Genomic DNA, 18067 nt, shown 5'->3' with positions numbered 1-18067 from the left:
GGCAAGGGGCAAGTCTGCCCAGGAAATTATACTTCTGAGAGAGCGTAGTCTGGGGGAAAGAAATACTACCTACCACTAAGAAAACTTATCTCAGACCTTCCTGACAGCCTTTGACTTCTTTCAGATTCTCTATTCTTTCCAGTGCCTGAGGGGGCCTCACCCTATGCCCTTTATCACATGTGACATTGAGAGACGTGCGTGCTTCCTCCATCCTGACTTCACAGACACAGGAAGTAGTGAAGGAAAGAGCTTCCTGGACTACTTGTTTCTGCCTAGGATGAAAGATGAAAACCACTGAGCCCAAGAGGATGAATGACCAGGTCATCCCATTCGTAGCAACCTAGCCAATAGTCAGATTTTCCAACATAGTTAAGTCAAACCCAGTTTCTATTAAAAGACTGAGAAACTACTGCCAAAGTAGTTCAGGACCAAAAGATGTTCTACAGGAGGACATTTTATCCCGCTAGTGTGTGGAGCTTATAGGCAGGAGAATCCAGGAGATGCAAGGCAGATCAGATCTCTTGTGTTCTATTCTTTCTTCCTCCAGCCCAACTTTGTAGTTCTCTACGTGTTTCCTCGATCCACAGAAAATGAACAGATCTCAGGTGGTTTGTTTATTTTTTCCCTCCTTTGTTGACAGTGTCTTACATGAGACTTTTTAGGGTTAGTAGATTAGAATGGAAATATAGAAATAGATGAAAGTCAACTTCAGGGATAATATGCAGGAACACATCAGTATCAGGATGAAGTACTATGCAGATATATGCAAGTTCTATGCTATTACTAGACTATTCTGTGCTATCGTTGACCAAATTTGTCTGATTTTTCTGATAGTCATAGCAAAAATGCAGATGTTCTTTGTTACATGATTTGCATTGGCCTTTAAAGAAATCATCATGTGAATTCCTCATGAGGCATTAAGAATTCTAAAGAAGATGTTCCTTTCCTAATCTTCCTGTAGGTATCATAGTAAATAATCTTTCAGTGACTATGGGAAATGGGTGCAGCCAGCTGCCTGTAATTGCTCCTCAGGGGAAGCAGGACACTTTGTGCCAAAGGAGAACTCAGTCAGTTGAGGTTTCCAGGGGCTGCTCACCGTGGTCTTGTAGACCTCTTTCTCATGGTCCCGCTTGATCCGGGCATAGAACCAGGGATATCTGCAAGAAAGAATGGATTATGTCACCTTCAGATAATCTTCTCTAATATTATGTATAGATTGTGCAGCAGATAGGTTAAAGTTGTATTTTCTGGCACACACTTTCCCAGTGCCCTTTTACGTTTCAAACTGCATCACTTGTTGGATCTGTCTGGTAAGGGACACCAGTGACCTTATTATGACAAATGTCATTGATCCTATAGTATTTGCCTTAATTGAGCATTCTATCCTGTTGACACTCATGTTCAGTCCCTCCTAGAAAATGTTGATTGGTTTCTGGTCTCTTCCTCTGTGATTATTTCTTTTCTATTTTCTCCATGGGGTCTTCTTCCTCTTCTTGCCTCTTATTACTGCTTCTCCCAAGGTGTCCATTATTGGTCCCCTATTGTCCTCACTCTCCTGGTCTTTCTGAGTGATCTCTTTTCCTGTCTGGGGATGCATCATTTGCTGGGATGCTTTTCTGGCTCTCCAGCCCAGACCTCTCCCCTACCTTAGACCCAAATGGCCAACTCTCTGCTGGACATCTCTGTGTAGCTCTTCTAAAGGCCCATCAAACTCTACAATCCAAAAGGAAAGTTGTTATTAACAGCTCCCCCCACTTTCTCCTTTATTTCCCATCAAATGTTATCACCAGCAAACCCATCATCCGGGTGAAAAACCCAGTATCTATTTCTAAGTGCTGTCCTTTACCTGCTACCCGCACATCCAGTCAGTGATCAAATCTTGTTACATTCAAGTTGTTAATATTTCTTTCTTTTTTTGAAATTGAAATAAAGTGCACACAAATCCTTGGGGTACAACTTGATGAATTTTTCACACGCGCTGCAGCTGGATAGCTATCACCCAGCTCGAGATAAAGGGCATTTTCTGTACCGCAGAAGGCTTCTTTTCTTTCCAAGACTACTTGCCGACTCAGTCAAAGGTAATTATTATTTTGACTTCTGTTATCATATATTAGTTTTGTCTCATTTTAAACTTCAAATAGAATCATGTAATACATAATCTGTTATGTCTGACTTCTTTTACTCAACATTATGTTTGAGGTCATCCATGTGAAGTAGTAGTTTGGTTTTTTCCCCATGGTATGAATATACCAGTTTATCTATTGTGCTCTGAAAGGATATTTGGGTTGTTTACAATTCTGGCTTTTGTACACATGTGCACTTGAATCTGAGGGATAGAAACCTAGGAGTGGAATTGATGGCTCATAGCACACATACATATGTTTAACTTTGATAGATTCAGCCAAACGGACTTTACAAAGTAGTTGTACTGCTTGACACTCCCGCCAGTGGTATGTGAGAGGTTCTCTTGTGCCATCGCCTTGTTAGCATTTGGTATTGTTTGTGAGGTTTTCTTTTTCTTTTTTCTTTTTTAGTATTTGGTGGGTGAGTGTAGTGGTATCTCACTGTGGTTGTAATTTGCATTTCTCAGATTGCTGATCGTGCTGAGGATCTTTTCATGTTTTCTAACCATTTTGATGTCTTTTTCTTTAAAGCATGTATTTGTTTTGTTTGTTAAAAAAATTGATAGTTTTTCTGTGCTGTATTAACTTGGATGTTTATATGTTCTAGATATGAGTCCTTTGTCAGATATGTGTACTACAGATATCTTCTTTAAGTTTGAGACTTGTTCTGAATTTTAATTAAGTCCAGTTTATCAATATTTTCTTTAATGGTTAGTGCTTTGTGTCCTGTTTAAAAACATTTTTGCCCATCCCAAAGTCATAAAGGAATTCTCTTATATTCTCGTCTAAAAATTTGAATTGTTTTAGCTTTCAAATTTATGTCTATGATCTATTTTGAATTATTAGATACATATACATAAACATGTATATATCTTTTTTTGAGCTATGGCTAGTCAGTTCCCACAGTACCATTTATTGAAAAGACCTTCCTTTCCCCACAGAATTGCAGTGGTGTCTGTTAGAAATCAGGTGACCATATGTGTGTATCTCTTTTTGGATTCTTATTTCTGTTACAGTTGCCTCTTTGTCTACGCTATGCCAGTACTGCCCTGCCTTATTATTTAGCGTTATAAAAAGTATTCATATCTGTGGATATAAGTTGTCCACTTTTGTTCTTCAAGATTTACCGTAACTACTTTTAAGTCCTTTGTATTTCTTTTTTTAAAATAATTAATTAATTAATTAATTTGGTTGCGCTGGGTCTTAGTTGCGGCAGGCGAGCTCCTTAGTTGCGGCTCGCCATCTCCTTAGTTGCGGCACGCAAGCTCCTTAGTTGCAGCAGGCAGCCTCCTTAGTTGCGGCTCGCCACCTCCTTAATTGTGGCACATGGGCTCCTTAGTTGTGGCATGCGAACTCTTAGTTGCGGCGTGCATGTGGGATCTAGTTCCCTGACCAGGGATTGAACCCAGGCCCCCGGCATTGGGAGCGCAGACTCTTACCCACTGCGCCCCCAGGGAAGTCCCAGTCCTTTGTATTTCTGTATAAACTCTAAAATCATCTTGTCAACACCCTGCCCTGGGAATCTGCTGGAATTTGGTATTGCACTGGATCTATAGATTGATTTGGGAGTTAGGTTATATTAATACTGGCTTGAATTTTCAACTCATGAACATGGCATTTCTCTTCATTTACTTAGGTCTCCTTTAATTTTTCTCAGGAACGTTTGATAATTTCCATGTGTACATCTTTTACTTCTTTTGTTAGATTTATTCTTAGGTAGTTGAAAAATTTTCTCCCTATTTTGACGTTGCTAGTATATATAGTCAATTTTTGTATACTGAACTTGTTTTCAGTGACCTTACCATTTATTAACTCTAATATTTTATCTGTAGATTATTTTGGAGTTTCCTTCCACACAATTATGTTATATGGATATTTCTTACTTTTTGTCCCATTTAAAACTTTAATTTCTTTTTCTTTATTGCTGTGGCTAGGAGCTACCATGGAATAGAATAGTACGTACTTGTTTTCATTCCAGTCTCAAGGGAAGCTTTTTGATATTTTATCATTTAGGATGATACTTGCTGTAACATTTTTGGTAGACGTTCTTGGGAAAGTTTCATTCTCCTGGTTTGCTGAAAGTTTTTATCATCCAATGTTGTTGAATTTAATTATTGAGTTGATTGTATGGTTTTCTCCTTTATTCTTTTAATGGATTGATATTAACATACTGATTGATATAATTCTATTAATGTTTTGATTTTCAAGTGTTAAACCAGACTATTTTTCCAGGAAAAATTCCCACTTGGCCTTGATATTCTGTCATCTTTGAATGTATTTCATGATAAGTTGTTTAGGATTTTTGTCTTTCTTCATGAGAGAGACTTTTATTTTCCTTTTTTATAATGTTTTTGTCATGTTTTGTATCAATTGTATATGGCCTCAAAGAAACATGTTAAGTATTTCCTCATTGTCTATTCTCTGGAAGTGTTTGTTGAAGATTGGTGTTATTTATTACTTAGTGGTTTGTAAAAATTCACCAGTGAATTTATATAGGGCCTGGATTTTCTTTATGGAAAGTTTTAAATTATAGATTTAATTCTTTTATATTAGAGAAATTATTTTTTAGAACATGATGTAAGTTGTAGTTGCTTCTTCCCAGTTTGTCATTTGTTATCCCCAGCTGGGAGCAGGTGCTTTTTGTCCCAGGGCAAAGCACAATCACACCAAGGGTTTCTCACATTTTGCTTTGCTCTACACAAACTTCCACCTTAAAATTGCTACACTAACCCCCAGTGTTCCCATCCCCCTTACCTTAATACACTATGTATTGTGTATTAAGGCACTTCTCCAACACACTCTTCCAAAACACTTCTTCTCATCCAACACTACAGTTTCATTATTACTATGTTGTTTATTGTCTGTTTTTCCCTTCCTGAATGAATATAACTCTCCTGAAGACTGGAGGGGGACATCATTGTTTTTCACTGTTGTAGTCTAAGTGCATAATAAGTATTGAAAAGTCGCTAAGTGAATGAATGAATGAACTTTCATGTGCCGTTTTGTTTTAGGTGTCTCCTTTGTAAGCACCATGTAGCTCAATCTTTTTAATCCAATCTAAGATTTTCTACTTTTTTGTAACAGACTTAATATGTTATTACTTGGGTGCTTCCTTGTCTTTTGTTTTGTGTTTTATACTTATTCATTCAAATACATATTTTTATATAGTGTGAGGTGTAATTTTTTTTTTTACAAGTAGGCACTGTACATATATTTGACTCAATTCTGGGACTTTTTCTTGTCACTGATGTATTTTTCTTTTGATTAGAGGAGCTTTGTAATAAAAAGTAATATCCCTTTACAGTTTTTATTTTGAACATACCTTTTTCCCCTTTTGAATTAAAAACATTATACCTGGTATATTTCCTCCCCCTCCTGTAAAAATTTTTAAGCACAACAACCAAAAAAATTGTTTGCTAAATTAAATTGTCTTAAAGTTTTATGTTAGTTTTCTCCCCCCCCCCCCCCCACCAATTTTGCCCATTTTATGTATGGGACATACGGAAAAAAAAAAGCTTTGGGTTTAATTTAGTCTTCTTCATTTATTTTGGCTTTATTTTAATTTTATTCACTTAAGATTTTATCCTTATTTTTTCATGCTTTTTTGATCTGTTTTTTATTTTTCATATTTCTTTTAGCTAAACATAAAGTTCATAATTATTTTCAGTCTTTATTTAAAAAATAAAGACAATTTTTCTCTGTGACAGCTTTAGTTTTAGGTCTTAAGTTTTCATGTAATGAATTTCCCCCTTTGTTTCTTTCCAGGACAGTAGTAATTTGGATGTTGGTTACTTTTCTTTGATCTAAAGTTTTTAATTTGGAGAATGTCTTATTTTATGAGTTAATGACTTTTTAGTGAGTTTTTAAATTTTTGGTTTTATAGGTCATAATCAGACGAAGTAGCTTGTAAAACCTCTGATTTGTAGGGTTTAGCAATATTTTCTCTGAAAGCACAGCATAACATAACGATTATAAGTGGTGCTTTATTTTCAGATGACCTAATTCCAATTTAGGGTAACCTTGGGAAGTTGGGTAACCTCTTTCTGCCTCAATTTTCTTATCTGTTAAATGGGAAAAATAGTATCTATGTTATAGGTTTGTCCTGAGTATGAGATAGTATGTATTTAAAATATTCTATGAAAGACATTTTTCTAAATAACTGAATTTTAACTATCATTAGTAATTACCTGAACACGTGAGTTTAACAAACTCCATTTGGTAGTCCTTTCTTGTTGATAGAGATATATTGCCTCTTACTGTGATTGTGGTTTGTTTTCTTTAACCAATTTATCTTGTAACTGTAGCAGTTTTTCTTTTATCTATTTGGATATATACAGATTTGACTTAAACCTTGATTAATTTTTACCATTTATCATTACATGGTATCTGCCTTTGCCCCACTGAAGTTTAAGACTGCAAATTCTCCTTAATCTGATATAAATAAGACCATGCTTGCTTCCCTTTTATTTGCTTTTTCTTGTAGTAGTTTGTACATTCCTTTTATTTTAACCATTCTTTATCACTTTATTTTAGGTTTATTTTTTGTAAACAACAAATGGCAACATTTGGGGTTTTTTTTTTAAGACTAATATGGCATGTTAGTCTTGCATAAGAAATATATCCATTCCCATTTTCTGTGATAATTCGTATATTTGGTTTTATATATCTGTCTTAGTTTACTACATATTATTTTTGAGTATAACATAATGCAATATATATCATAATTTATACTATTAATTATACTTCTTTAGAATCTTTACTTTTTCTGGTATATTCAAATTTGTCATTGTTTCATTTTTCTTCTCTGTTAATTTGGTAGTTTTCTGATTTTCAGTTCTCATAGCTACCAACCCACACCTAAATATTATAACTGAGCCATATCTACTAGCATATCAGATTACTTTGTTGCTCTTCTGCTGCTCCATGGTGTAGTGATTGCTACTCCTCTTCCTCCAGCCCCTCTTAGATGACCTTCGAAAGTTTTAATCCACCCATTACTCCTCCCCACACCCAGGCTCCATTTTAATAATTTATCAGTATATTACTGGCTCTGTTCTTATGGAGAGTCTCTTCTGTTTCAGGAGGTCTTCTTTAATATTATGTTATACATTTCAAATCATGTTAATATTATCCATCTAGTTGTAACCATGTTTCAGTAACAAGCTCTATTGTTTCTCACTCCTTCCCCTTGCTTGAGACTTGCTTGGTAGCTCATTAGTACCTCCTTAGTGTTTTCTCTGCAGAGATTACAGGGGTGATTTATTCCTCGAGGCCCTGCTCATTTGAACGCATCTGGTTTTGGGCCTGTCATATGAAAGACAATTTATTTATGTATAATATTCCTGGATTGAAATTCTTTTCTCATAATCTCATTGTCTTTTTGCTTTCACCACTGCAGAGGAGAAGTCCGAAGCTAGGATGCTTTTCTTTACTTTGTGAGTCAGCTGTTCTTTCATCTAGAAGCTCTTAAGAGTTTATCCTTGTCATTCAGAATTATATAAATGTATGCCTCAGTGTGTCTTTTCATTAATTCTGTGTTGGTGGTTTTTTTCCTTCAACACTTTAGATATTTCACTCCATTCTCTCCTTGCTTGCATGGATTCTGAGAAGTCGGTTGTAATTCTTATCATTGTTCCTTTGTAGGTAAGGTTCACATTCCACCAACCCCTGGGGCGCAACACCACCCACACCCCTTCTTTGCTTTTTTCAAGATCTTTTGTATTTGGTTTTCTGCAGTTTGAGTATGACAGGATGAGATGTGGTTTTGGGGGCATTTATCTTGCTTGGTATTCTCTGAGTTTCCTGGATTTGTCATTAATTTTGGAATGTTTGGTTATTACTACTTCAGATATTTCTTCTGCTCTGTTCCTTCTTCTTCTGGTATTCTAATTATGCATATATTATGCCTTTTAATGTTGTGCCACAGTTCTTGGATGTTCTGTTTTTTTCATTCTTTTTCTTTTCACATTTCAGTCTGTGAAGTTTTTGTTGACCTCTTTTCAAGTTCACTGGTTCTTTCCTTGGCTTGTTGTATGATGAGTCCATCAGAGGCATTCCTCGTTTCTATTACTATGGTTTTGACTTTGAGCATTTACTTTTGATTTTTTTCTAGAATTTCTATTTTTCTGCTTATATGACTCATTTATAGTTGAATGTTGTCTAATTTTTTCCATTCAACTCTTTAACATGTTAATTATAGTTATTTTAAACTCCCTGTCTGATAATTCCAACATTTGTGTTGTATCTGAGTCTGGTTCTGATTATTACTTTGTCTCTTCTCCGTGTGTTTTTTATTACTTTTTGGTATGTCTTGCAATTGTTTTTTGAGAGCTGGACCTGTATCTGGTAATAGAACTAAGGTAAATAAATTTTTAGTGTGAGGATTTGTGTTACTCTGGCTAGGAGTTGGGCTGTGTTTAATGTTTGTTGTAGCTGTAGGCACCAGAGCCTTCAAATTCCTTTAGTGTCCTTGTTTTTGACTTCCCTAGATCACTAGTTTTTCAGCTTTGGTGTCTCATACCTGGAGGGCTTATTAAAACACTGTTCACTAAGTCCCATGCCCGGAGTATCTGTTTCTGTAGATGCCTTAATCTAGTGCTGCATAAGAAAGCACCCCAATATTTATCAGCTTAAAGGCAACAAGAAACATTTATTGCCTCATGTAGGGGTCTCATGAGGCTGCAGCCATCTGAAGGCTTGAATGGGGCTGGAGGATTTGCTTCTGTGATGGCTCACTCACATGGCTAGCAAATTAGTATTGATGTTTGGCAGGAGGCCTCATTTCCTCCCCATGCAGACTTCTCCATAGGGCTGCTTGAGTGTCCTCATGAGATGGCAGCTGGCTTTACCCAGAGAAAGTGATCCATGAAGGAACAAAGTGGAAGCACCAGTGTTCTTCTGTGACTTGGCCTCATTGGTCATACTCTGTTATTTCTGCAACATTCTATTGGTTACAAAGATCAGCCCTATTTAATGTGGGAGAGGATTGTACAAGGGCACTGGGGGAGGAGGTGATGACCATCTTGGACACTGGCTATCCAAGTGTCTGGATAGGGGCTGGAATGGGGCTCGAGAATTTTGCATTTCTAACAAGTTCCCAGCTGATGCTGATGTTGTTGACTTATGGACCACACTTTGAGAACACTGCCCCAGGGAGTACCCAAGAAAAGCTATTGGAATGTGGGAAGGAATTATTAGCGTATCGATGTTCACATATTTGTGTTTTAAAAATAAGAATGAGATTTCATGTACATATAAAGATATAAATAGCCATGCTGGATGAGTGCTCAAACTTTAATTAAGGGATAAATGATCAAATGTTTTGAAACCCTTAGGCTGGAGGACATATCCACAATTACTTGTAATCTTGCTTATAATCTTGCTCTTAATTATGTCTGTGAGGCTTTATCTTAATACATCTCAAACCCTTTTCTCCTACTGTATAGTTCCATTAACTTATCAAGTATTTTTTAATGCTTCCATGCCTTTTTTATGTCGTTGGCCCATATTTATAAAGAATGTGTGATTCATGTGTCAAGACTTAATACTTTACTCCTCAATAAAACTCAACCTGATAATACAAAATAGAACTTAACGTTTCTTCCCCCTTTGCAACTACCCATTTACCTTTCAGAGACTTTTTAGCATTGCTTCTATAAAATTTGTTGCAGATATTTATGTTTAAATATGTTTTCTGACCTGATTATAAACTCCTTGAGAGCAGGATTAATCTTTTATTTTTCTTTGTATTCCCAGAAATTGGGACAGTTCCTGGAACACTGGCAGGAACTCCTATACTTTTTGTATGAATTAAGAAATTAATACACTGGCAAGTCCTTATACCATGATTCCTCATTTTCCCACAACATATAGTACTGACAGAAGGGATCCTACATTGCGTTTTCTCTTCAACTATTAATTGTGAACATGACCAGGTGTTAGATCCCCAACATATTGCATGCTCTCCAGTTCTGGTCACTGTAGATTGAACACAGATGTGCTGTTTCAGGGGCCAGTGTCATTTGAGGATGTGACTATGGGCTTCACCCAAGAGGAGTGGCAGCACCTGGACCCTGCTCAGAGGACCCTGTACAGGGACGTGATGCTGGAGAACTATAGCCACCTCATCTCAGTGGGTAGGGATTGTATAATTTGTAACTCCAAACAATATTTGTTTCCTTTTTAGCTGCTGATATAGGTGGTTTCTTTGTAGAGATTAATAATTTATAGATTTGAAATTCAGGAGTCAAAGGTGATCCCTTTCGGGCACTACAAAGAACACTTATGTTCTCTTCCCCAGTGAAATGTTCCAGTGGATTTATTTTCATGCAGGCTAACTTTGTCCTCCTTTAAAGGTCCTGAACCTCAGGGCACCTGGTCCAAGTCCTGTGTCATTTTCCATTCACAGGGTATTGTGTTACCAAACCAGAGGTGATTTTCAAATTGGAGCAAGGAGAAGAGCCATGGATGTTAGAGGAAGAGTCCCAAAGTCAGAGCCACCCAGGTGAGTTAGTGAACATAGACGTTACTGTAACCTGGGAGAAACTGGATCCCAGGGAGTTAGTTCAGATGTTGGCATGTTTGAGATTTTTTAGGAAATTTTTTTTAGAGTTAATAGAACTTTGGAAGTGACCAAGAATAATTGGCCTTCATGCCTCAGATGCATATATCACCCTGGCGGATAAGAGCTAAATGGTTTCTTTTTGGGTTTTCTTCCAAAAATCCAATCCTTGCCTCTCTCATTTTAGATATTTGTTATTCTTTCTACATCAATTTCATTTGTCGTCTTTTAATCATATATTATGTATTAATTCACTAAGTATTAATTTGACATCTACCATATGCCAGGTTTGTCTGTGTGCTGGGGTTGCAACTGCTAACAATATAATGACTGCATTTTAGTGGCAAAAGAGAATGAAATGTGGTGCTGTTTATGAAAGTGATCAGGAAAGAGCCTCTTTAAGGTCAATGTTATAATTATAATATATAATTATATCTGTGTTATTAATAATAATATATATCTGTGTTATTATAACACAGATCTGAATGGAGGGGGCCAGTGGATTTTGAATATTCCAGCCAGATGGTATACCCTGTGCCATGAACTTGAGGCCGGAGTGTTTAGTGTCTGCAGAACAGGATAGCGTTTGCCAGGATGAATAGAGATCAGAGAGTTAGAGATGATGTCAGAGAGGTAGTTGGTGCCAGGTTATTTGGCTTTACTGGCTATCGAAAGCTCCTTAATTCTTCTTTTTTTTAAGATTTATTAATTAATTATTTATTTATTTAATTTATTTTTTGCTGCATCAGGTCTTAGTTGTGGCACTCAGGATCTTTGTTGAGGCGCGTGGGATCTTTCATTGTGGTGTGTGGGCTCTTTGTTGTTGTGCACAGGCCTCTCTCTTGTTGTGGCAGCAGGTTTTCTCTTCTCTAGTTGTGGCTTGCAGGCTCCAGGACGCGTGGGCTCTGTAGTTGTGGCGTGCAGGTTCCAGAGTGCATGGGCTCTGTAGTTTGCAGCACGCAGGCTCTAGTTGAGGCGCATGAGCTCAGTAGTTGTGGCACGCGGGCACGTTGTGGCATGTTGCCCCGCGGCATGTGGGATCTTAGTTCCCTGACCAGGGATTGAACCCGCATCCCCTGCATTGGAAGGTGGATTCTTTACCACTGGACCACTAGGCAAGTCCCGAAAGCTCCTTAATTCTAATTGAGTTGGAGTCATTGGAAGGTTTTGAGCAAAGGAGCACATGTTCTGATTTGCTTCATGTATACCCCTGGCTGCTCTACAGTGGAAATGTTGACAGAGGGGGTGGGGAGGAGGGACAAGTAAAGTCAAGGAGAGCAGTTAGCAGTTCTCCATGTGAGGGATTGTGGTGCCTTATACCGGCTTGGAAATAGAAAGTAAAGTGACATGATTGGGTTCTTGATGTATTTTGAAGTTGTAGCCAAAACAGGATTTCCTGTTAGATTGGATTATGGGTACAAGAAAAAGAATAATCAAGAGAAAAACTGAAAGGTTTTTTTTCCTGAGGCACTAGACACCTGGTAGTACCTTTAACTCAGACAGGGGAACTTGAGGAGAAGCAGTTCTGGGAGGAAACAAGTAAAGATATGGGTAAGTTTATACAAATATTATCTGTAAAAAATACAGATGATCCCCAAATTACAGTGATTCAACTCATTTTTTGACTTCACTGGTGCAAAAGCAATACCCATTCACTGGAAATTGTACTTTGAATTTTGATCTTTTCCCTGGGCCAGCGATGTGTGGTAGGATACTCTCTTGTGATGCTGGGTAGCGGCAGTGAGCCGTAGCTCCCAGTCAGCCACATGACCACGAGGGTAAACAACCTTACAACCATCCTGTACCCATACAACTGTTAGTACAGTATTCAGTGAACTGCATGAGATATTCAACACTATTATAAAATAGGCTTTGCGTTAGATGATTTTGCCCAACTCTAGGCTAATGTAAGTGTTCTGGGCACGTTTAAGATAGGCTATTCTAAGCTATGATGTTCAGTAGATTAGGGGTATTATATGCATTTTCGACTTTTGATATTGCCAAGTTACAATAGGTTTATGGGGACATAACCTCATTGTAAGGCAAGGAAGATCTGTAGTAGCAATGTTTATTCTGTTGAGTATAAAAACAACAAAAATAAAATATTGAAAAACAATAGCATGTAAATAATTTATCAGTTGACCAGACTGGTGTTCTAAAATCCTTTTATTTTTTAGAAGTGTTGTTGAGTTAAATATGAATGGTAAAATTTAATGAGTAAATGCTAGAAGAAAGTAATGTATAACTTCTAAACTTCTGAAGGGAAGAAAATAGAAAAGAAAAAAATATATATATTAGATCAGACCAAAAAAGAACAATGAAAGAGAGGGGAAAAGCAAGTAAAAATTAGAATAAGTGGAAACTGTAAGTGAAATGAAGGAAACCATCCTAGATATTTTAGTAATTACAATACATTCAAAAGGACTAAACCCTCTTGTTAAAAGACAGATATTGTCAATTTGGATTTTTTACAAATATAGGTATATGGTGTTTGAAAAGTACATATGAAATATAAAAAGAAATAATAGGCTATATTCCATTATTGGAATGTAGAAAGGAATAGTGATATACTTCAAATATTAAGCAAAATAGAATATTAACCCTTGGTATACCATCAGGGATCCAGTGTACCCAATTTTTGTTTTTTTGTTTTTTTAAAATTTTATTTATTCATTGATTGATTGATTTATGGCTGTGCTGGGTCTTCATTTCTGTGCGAGGGCTTTCTCTAGTTGTGGCAAGTGAGGGCCACTCTTCATCGCGGTGCGCGGGCCTCTCACTATCGCGGCCTCTCTTGTTGCGGAGCACAGGCTCCAGACGCGCAGGCTCAGTAATTGTGGGTCACGGGCCCAGCTGCTCCGCGACATGTGGGATCTTCCCAGACCAGGGCTCGAACCCGTGTCCCCTGCATTGGCAGGCAGATTCTTAACCACTGCGCCACCCAATTTTTGTTTTTGAATTTCTGTTTGAAGCAGTTCTAATTATTTGCAAGGGTTGTTGTTTTATGAATTTCATAATTTCTTATAAATTAAAATATAATTTTAACTTGAATGAACAAAGAGAAAATTTACTTATATTTTTAAATGGAATAAAACTTATTTTATCTTGCAGTTTCCACATGGGTGACTTGGTCCCATTTATAAATCTAAGAAATATGGGATTGTTGTGATCTTATTTTAATGTATTTTGAAATGTTTTGCTACTTCATCCCCCTAGCAATTATTCCAACATTACTCATCAGTTATGTCCAATAGTGCTAAAATACACTAAAATATAAGAAAATAGATGATGGAATTTCTTGGAAGGATAATGCAATAGTGAAGTAAATCCTCACCATTATATCATCCTTCAGTTTTCTTATTGAGTTCTCTGAAGTGTTGCATCAACTGTAATGAAGGGATGAAAGAAGTCTGGAGACCTTATTTGTTGTTTCTTTTCTTTTAAATTTTTTATTTATTTATTTTTTTGGCTGTGTTGGGTCTTCGCTGCTTCATGTGGGCTTTCTCTAGTCGCAGCTAGCAGGGGCTACTCTTGATTGCGGTGCGTGGGCTTCTCTTGTTGCAGAGCACAGGCTCTAGGCATGCAGGCTTCAGTAGTTGTGGCTCGTGGGCTCAGTAGTTGTGGCTCACAGGCTCTAGAGAGTGCAGGCTCAGTAGTTGTGGCGCACGGGCTTAGCTGCTCCGTGGCACGTGGGATCTTCCTGGACGAGGGATCAAACCCGTGTCCCCTGCATTGGCAGGTGGATTCTTAACCGCTGCGCCGCCAGGGAAGTCCCCCTTATTTGTTGTTTCTTTCTTTCTTTAGCTTTCATTGAATATAGTTGAGAATTTAGAATTTTTATTTTCTATCTTTAATTGCAAAGGGCAGAAAATTGACATAAGACTTTCCATAATTATTAGACAAATCAGAAGATGAGTGTAAAGAGATAGGGAGAAGCACTCTAGACTCTAATAACAGTGGATAATTGATTGTATAAGTGAAACTCTAACTGTAAGTTTTGTTTTTTTTCAAATAAATTTTATTTATTTATTTAATTTATTTTTGGCTGCGTTGGGTCTTCGTTGCTGCACGCGGGCTTTCTCTCGGTGCGGCGAGTGGGGGCTACTCTTCGTTGCAGCACACAGCCTTCTCATTGTGGTGGCTTCTCTTGTTGCGGAGCACAGGCTCTAGGCGTGTGGGCTTCAGTAGTTGTGGCACGCAGGCTTCAGTAGTTGTGGCTTGCAGGCTCTAGAGCATAGGCTCAGTAGTTGTGGCACACGGGCTTAGTTGCTCCGCAGCATGTGGGATCTTCCTGGACCAGGGCTCAAACGTGTGTCCCCTGCATTGGCGGGCAGATTCTTACCCACTACGCCACCAGGGAAGTCCCCAGACTGTAAGTTTTAGGTGATGATATGCTAGATGAATAAAGATGTGCCTCTGATCCTGTTGTAAGAATAGCCTAAATGTATACTTCATTTAGGCACTACTATTCATTGTGAATCCCCATGAGAATGCAAATGTAGCCTAGGCAATACAGTTTTCCTTTTAACTCTAATGAAAATGAGTACTTTCTGAAATTTAATTTGGTGGTATTATGTGGAATAGAAAAGAGGAGGATGAGGTTGTAAGCATGTATATTAGTGAGGCTCTTCCTTCGATAACGACTAGGCCCTGATTTAATTGTTCCAAGTCTAATTGTTCCTTTGATATCTCCCCTTACTGTCATTGTCTATTAATTTTCCTTGTGATTCTACTTAATATTTGTTGAGTTGTTGGGCTGATTCTATTACCTGTGCAGTTCCCCACCCCAAGATTAAGCAGTCATTCAAAATTTTAAATTTATTGTTTGTATTTATTTCAAATTCTCTATTTTTGAATGTCACATTTAAAAAAAATTGAGGTATAATTGGCATACAACATTTTAGTGTCAGGTGTACAATGTAATGAGTTGATATTTGTATATATTGCAAAATGATCACCACAATAAACATTTTTGAAGTGTCAAAGTATTGCGTTTTGTTGCCAGATTCCCCATTTTTCACTACTGCAAGTTATTTATTTATTTTTCAAACCTAGAGGAGCGAGGGAGTATGCCCTTGAGATTACTTTCATAGCAAATGACTGGGCTAGAATAAGACATATGAATATGTCTTCTCTTCATAAGAAATATATTAACATGTATAAACTATGGTAAATTATTTTCATTTCTATACTTCTGCATAGTTGACCTGATGGAGAAGAGCCAGGAAAAGGAAGTCCAGCATTGGTGGAAAGTTGATTTTGTCAACAACAAAACACCGACTAAAGCGAGAAATAGTGTATTAGGAAAAACATTTTCTCTGGATACAAACTCTATTTTATCAAGAAAAATACCTGGTAAATATGACTCATATGGAATGAATTTGGATTCTCTTTCAGAATTAATCATTAGTAATAGACACTCCTTTGTAAGGCAGCTTGATGAGTTTAATACACATGGGAAATTACTCCTCTGTACAAAGCACAGGAATTCTCATTCTAGAGAGAAATCTTTAGAATATGATAGAACTGGAAAAGCCATTAGTCAAAATGACAAATTTCAGCATCAAGATACTCAAATTCTGACGCTTTCTTCTGAATATAATGAATGTGGGAAAGCCTTCAATGAGGGGGCAACTTTCATTACCCATAAGAGAGGAAGCTCATGGGAGAAGCCCTATGGATGTAATGAACATGTCAAAGCCTTTTCTGATAGACCAACATTCACTGTTCATCAGGGAACTCATACAAGGGAGAATCACTATGAATTGAATGACTGTGGGAGGTGGTCTGTTGGTGAGAAGTCAATTTTAAGTAAGCACCATGGAGTTATCATGGGGAAGAGATACTATGAGTGTATTGAAAGTGAATAGTTTCAGAAAGAAGTCACTCCTTCAGCGAATTTATAAAGGAGAGGAAACCTTTAACTGTTTGTTTTGAAGATTGGGAAGTATTCTGCAAGAAGCCAAATTTCATTCAGCATCAAGAAACACATATAGGGAAAGAAGTCTATAAAATTAATCAGTGTGCTACTGCATTTTACAAGAAGCCAAAGCTTCCTACATATCAGAAAACAGATATAAGAGAAAAACTCTATGAATGTAGTGAATGTGGGAAAACCTTCAGCCATAAGTCATCTCTCATTCTACATCAGAGGATACACAGAGGGGAGAAACGCTATGAGTGCACCAAATGTGGGAAAACCTTTGGGTATAGGTCAGGCCTCACAGTACATCAGAGAACACACACAGGGGAGAAACCCTATGAATGTAACGAATGTGGAAAAAATTTCTGTGAGAAGTCAAATCCCCGTGTACATCAGCGAACACACAGAGGGGAGAAACCCTATGAGTGTAATGAATGTCAGAAAGCCTTCAGTGCTAGGTCAGCTCTCACAGTACATAAGGGAATACATAGTGGGGAGAAACCCTATGAATGTAAGGAATGTGGGAAAACTTTCTCCCAGAAGCCAAACTTCATTAATCACCAGAGGACTCACACAGGAGAGAAAACCTATGGATGTCACAAATGTGGAAAATCCTTCTCTGTGAAGTCGAAACTGAGGGAACATCAGAGAACACACACAGGAGAGAAGCCTTATAAATGTAATGAGTGTGGGAAAACTTCTACCATAAGTCATCCCTCACAGTACATCAGAGAACCCACACAGGGGAGAGACCCCATGAATGTAACCAATGTGGGAGAACCTTCTATCAGAGTCATTCCTCACAACACATCAGAGAACACACTAGGGAGAAACACTACAGGTGTAATGGAACCTTTCACCAGCATCTCGATTTCAGTAAACAGCAGAGAAACAGTACTAAGAAGAAACCCCTGTCAACATCCTGAAACCTTCACCCTCTTGTTGGACTCATTGCATAGCAGAAACAACCTGGGGCTGAGGTGGGGGACCCAATATATATGAGAAATCTTTTGCCTAGAAGTGACATTTCATTGAGTAGCAAATAATTAATATTTGATAACTTTATTAATATTTTGAAGATGTTACAGTGTCAAAAAAAGTTTAAAAAGGAGGCCTTTTCTTTTGCAGACTATGTGTAAGTATGCTATGTAGAAAAACTTTTCATGATACGTTTGCTTATTAGAATGCAGCATTGTAGTAGGAAGTATATATATATATTTGCTTAATAACTCAAAGTTTTTATTTCATAATTTTAATATGAATATGAAATGTATAAGTTGTCCCATACTTAATACCTATGTAATTTTTTGTTTTAACTGAAATTTTTATTGAAATAATGGTAGATTGTAAGATGCAGTTGTAAGAAGTAATACAGAGAGACCTCATGTACCCTGTACCCAGTTTCCCCCAGTGGTAACATCTTGTAAAAATATAGTACAAATATCAGCCAGGATAATGACA

General features: G+C 37.3%; 2 protein-coding genes across 2 annotated transcripts; both read left to right on the top strand.

The window, feature by feature from the left end:
- Positions 1-2010: 2010 nt before the first annotated feature.
- Positions 2011-16646, top strand: LOC137767704 (putative zinc finger protein 487). The gene is made up of 4 exons (XM_068548946.1): positions 2011-2078; positions 10132-10258; positions 10531-10626; positions 15886-16646. The coding sequence occupies exons 2-4, from the start codon at positions 10159-10161 to the stop codon at positions 16551-16553; spliced, it is 864 nt and encodes a 287-aa protein (XP_068405047.1). The 5' UTR covers positions 2011-2078; positions 10132-10158; the 3' UTR covers positions 16554-16646.
- Positions 16574-17736, top strand: LOC137767168 (zinc finger protein 300-like; the record flags this gene model as incomplete). The annotated part of the gene is given in 2 exon segments (XM_068547894.1): positions 16574-17309; positions 17312-17736. Coding segments are annotated over 2 exon segments (957 nt in total), but the record flags the coding sequence as incomplete, so codon positions are not given.
- Between the last annotated feature and the right edge of the window lie 331 nt (positions 17737-18067).

This window comes from Eschrichtius robustus, chromosome 7 (assembly GCF_028021215.1).
Source record: "Eschrichtius robustus isolate mEscRob2 chromosome 7, mEscRob2.pri, whole genome shotgun sequence".
Taxonomy (NCBI): domain Eukaryota; kingdom Metazoa; phylum Chordata; class Mammalia; order Artiodactyla; family Eschrichtiidae; genus Eschrichtius; species Eschrichtius robustus.
The sequence above is the reverse complement of the archived record's forward strand: the minus strand, read 5'-3'. Positions and strand labels throughout refer to the sequence as shown.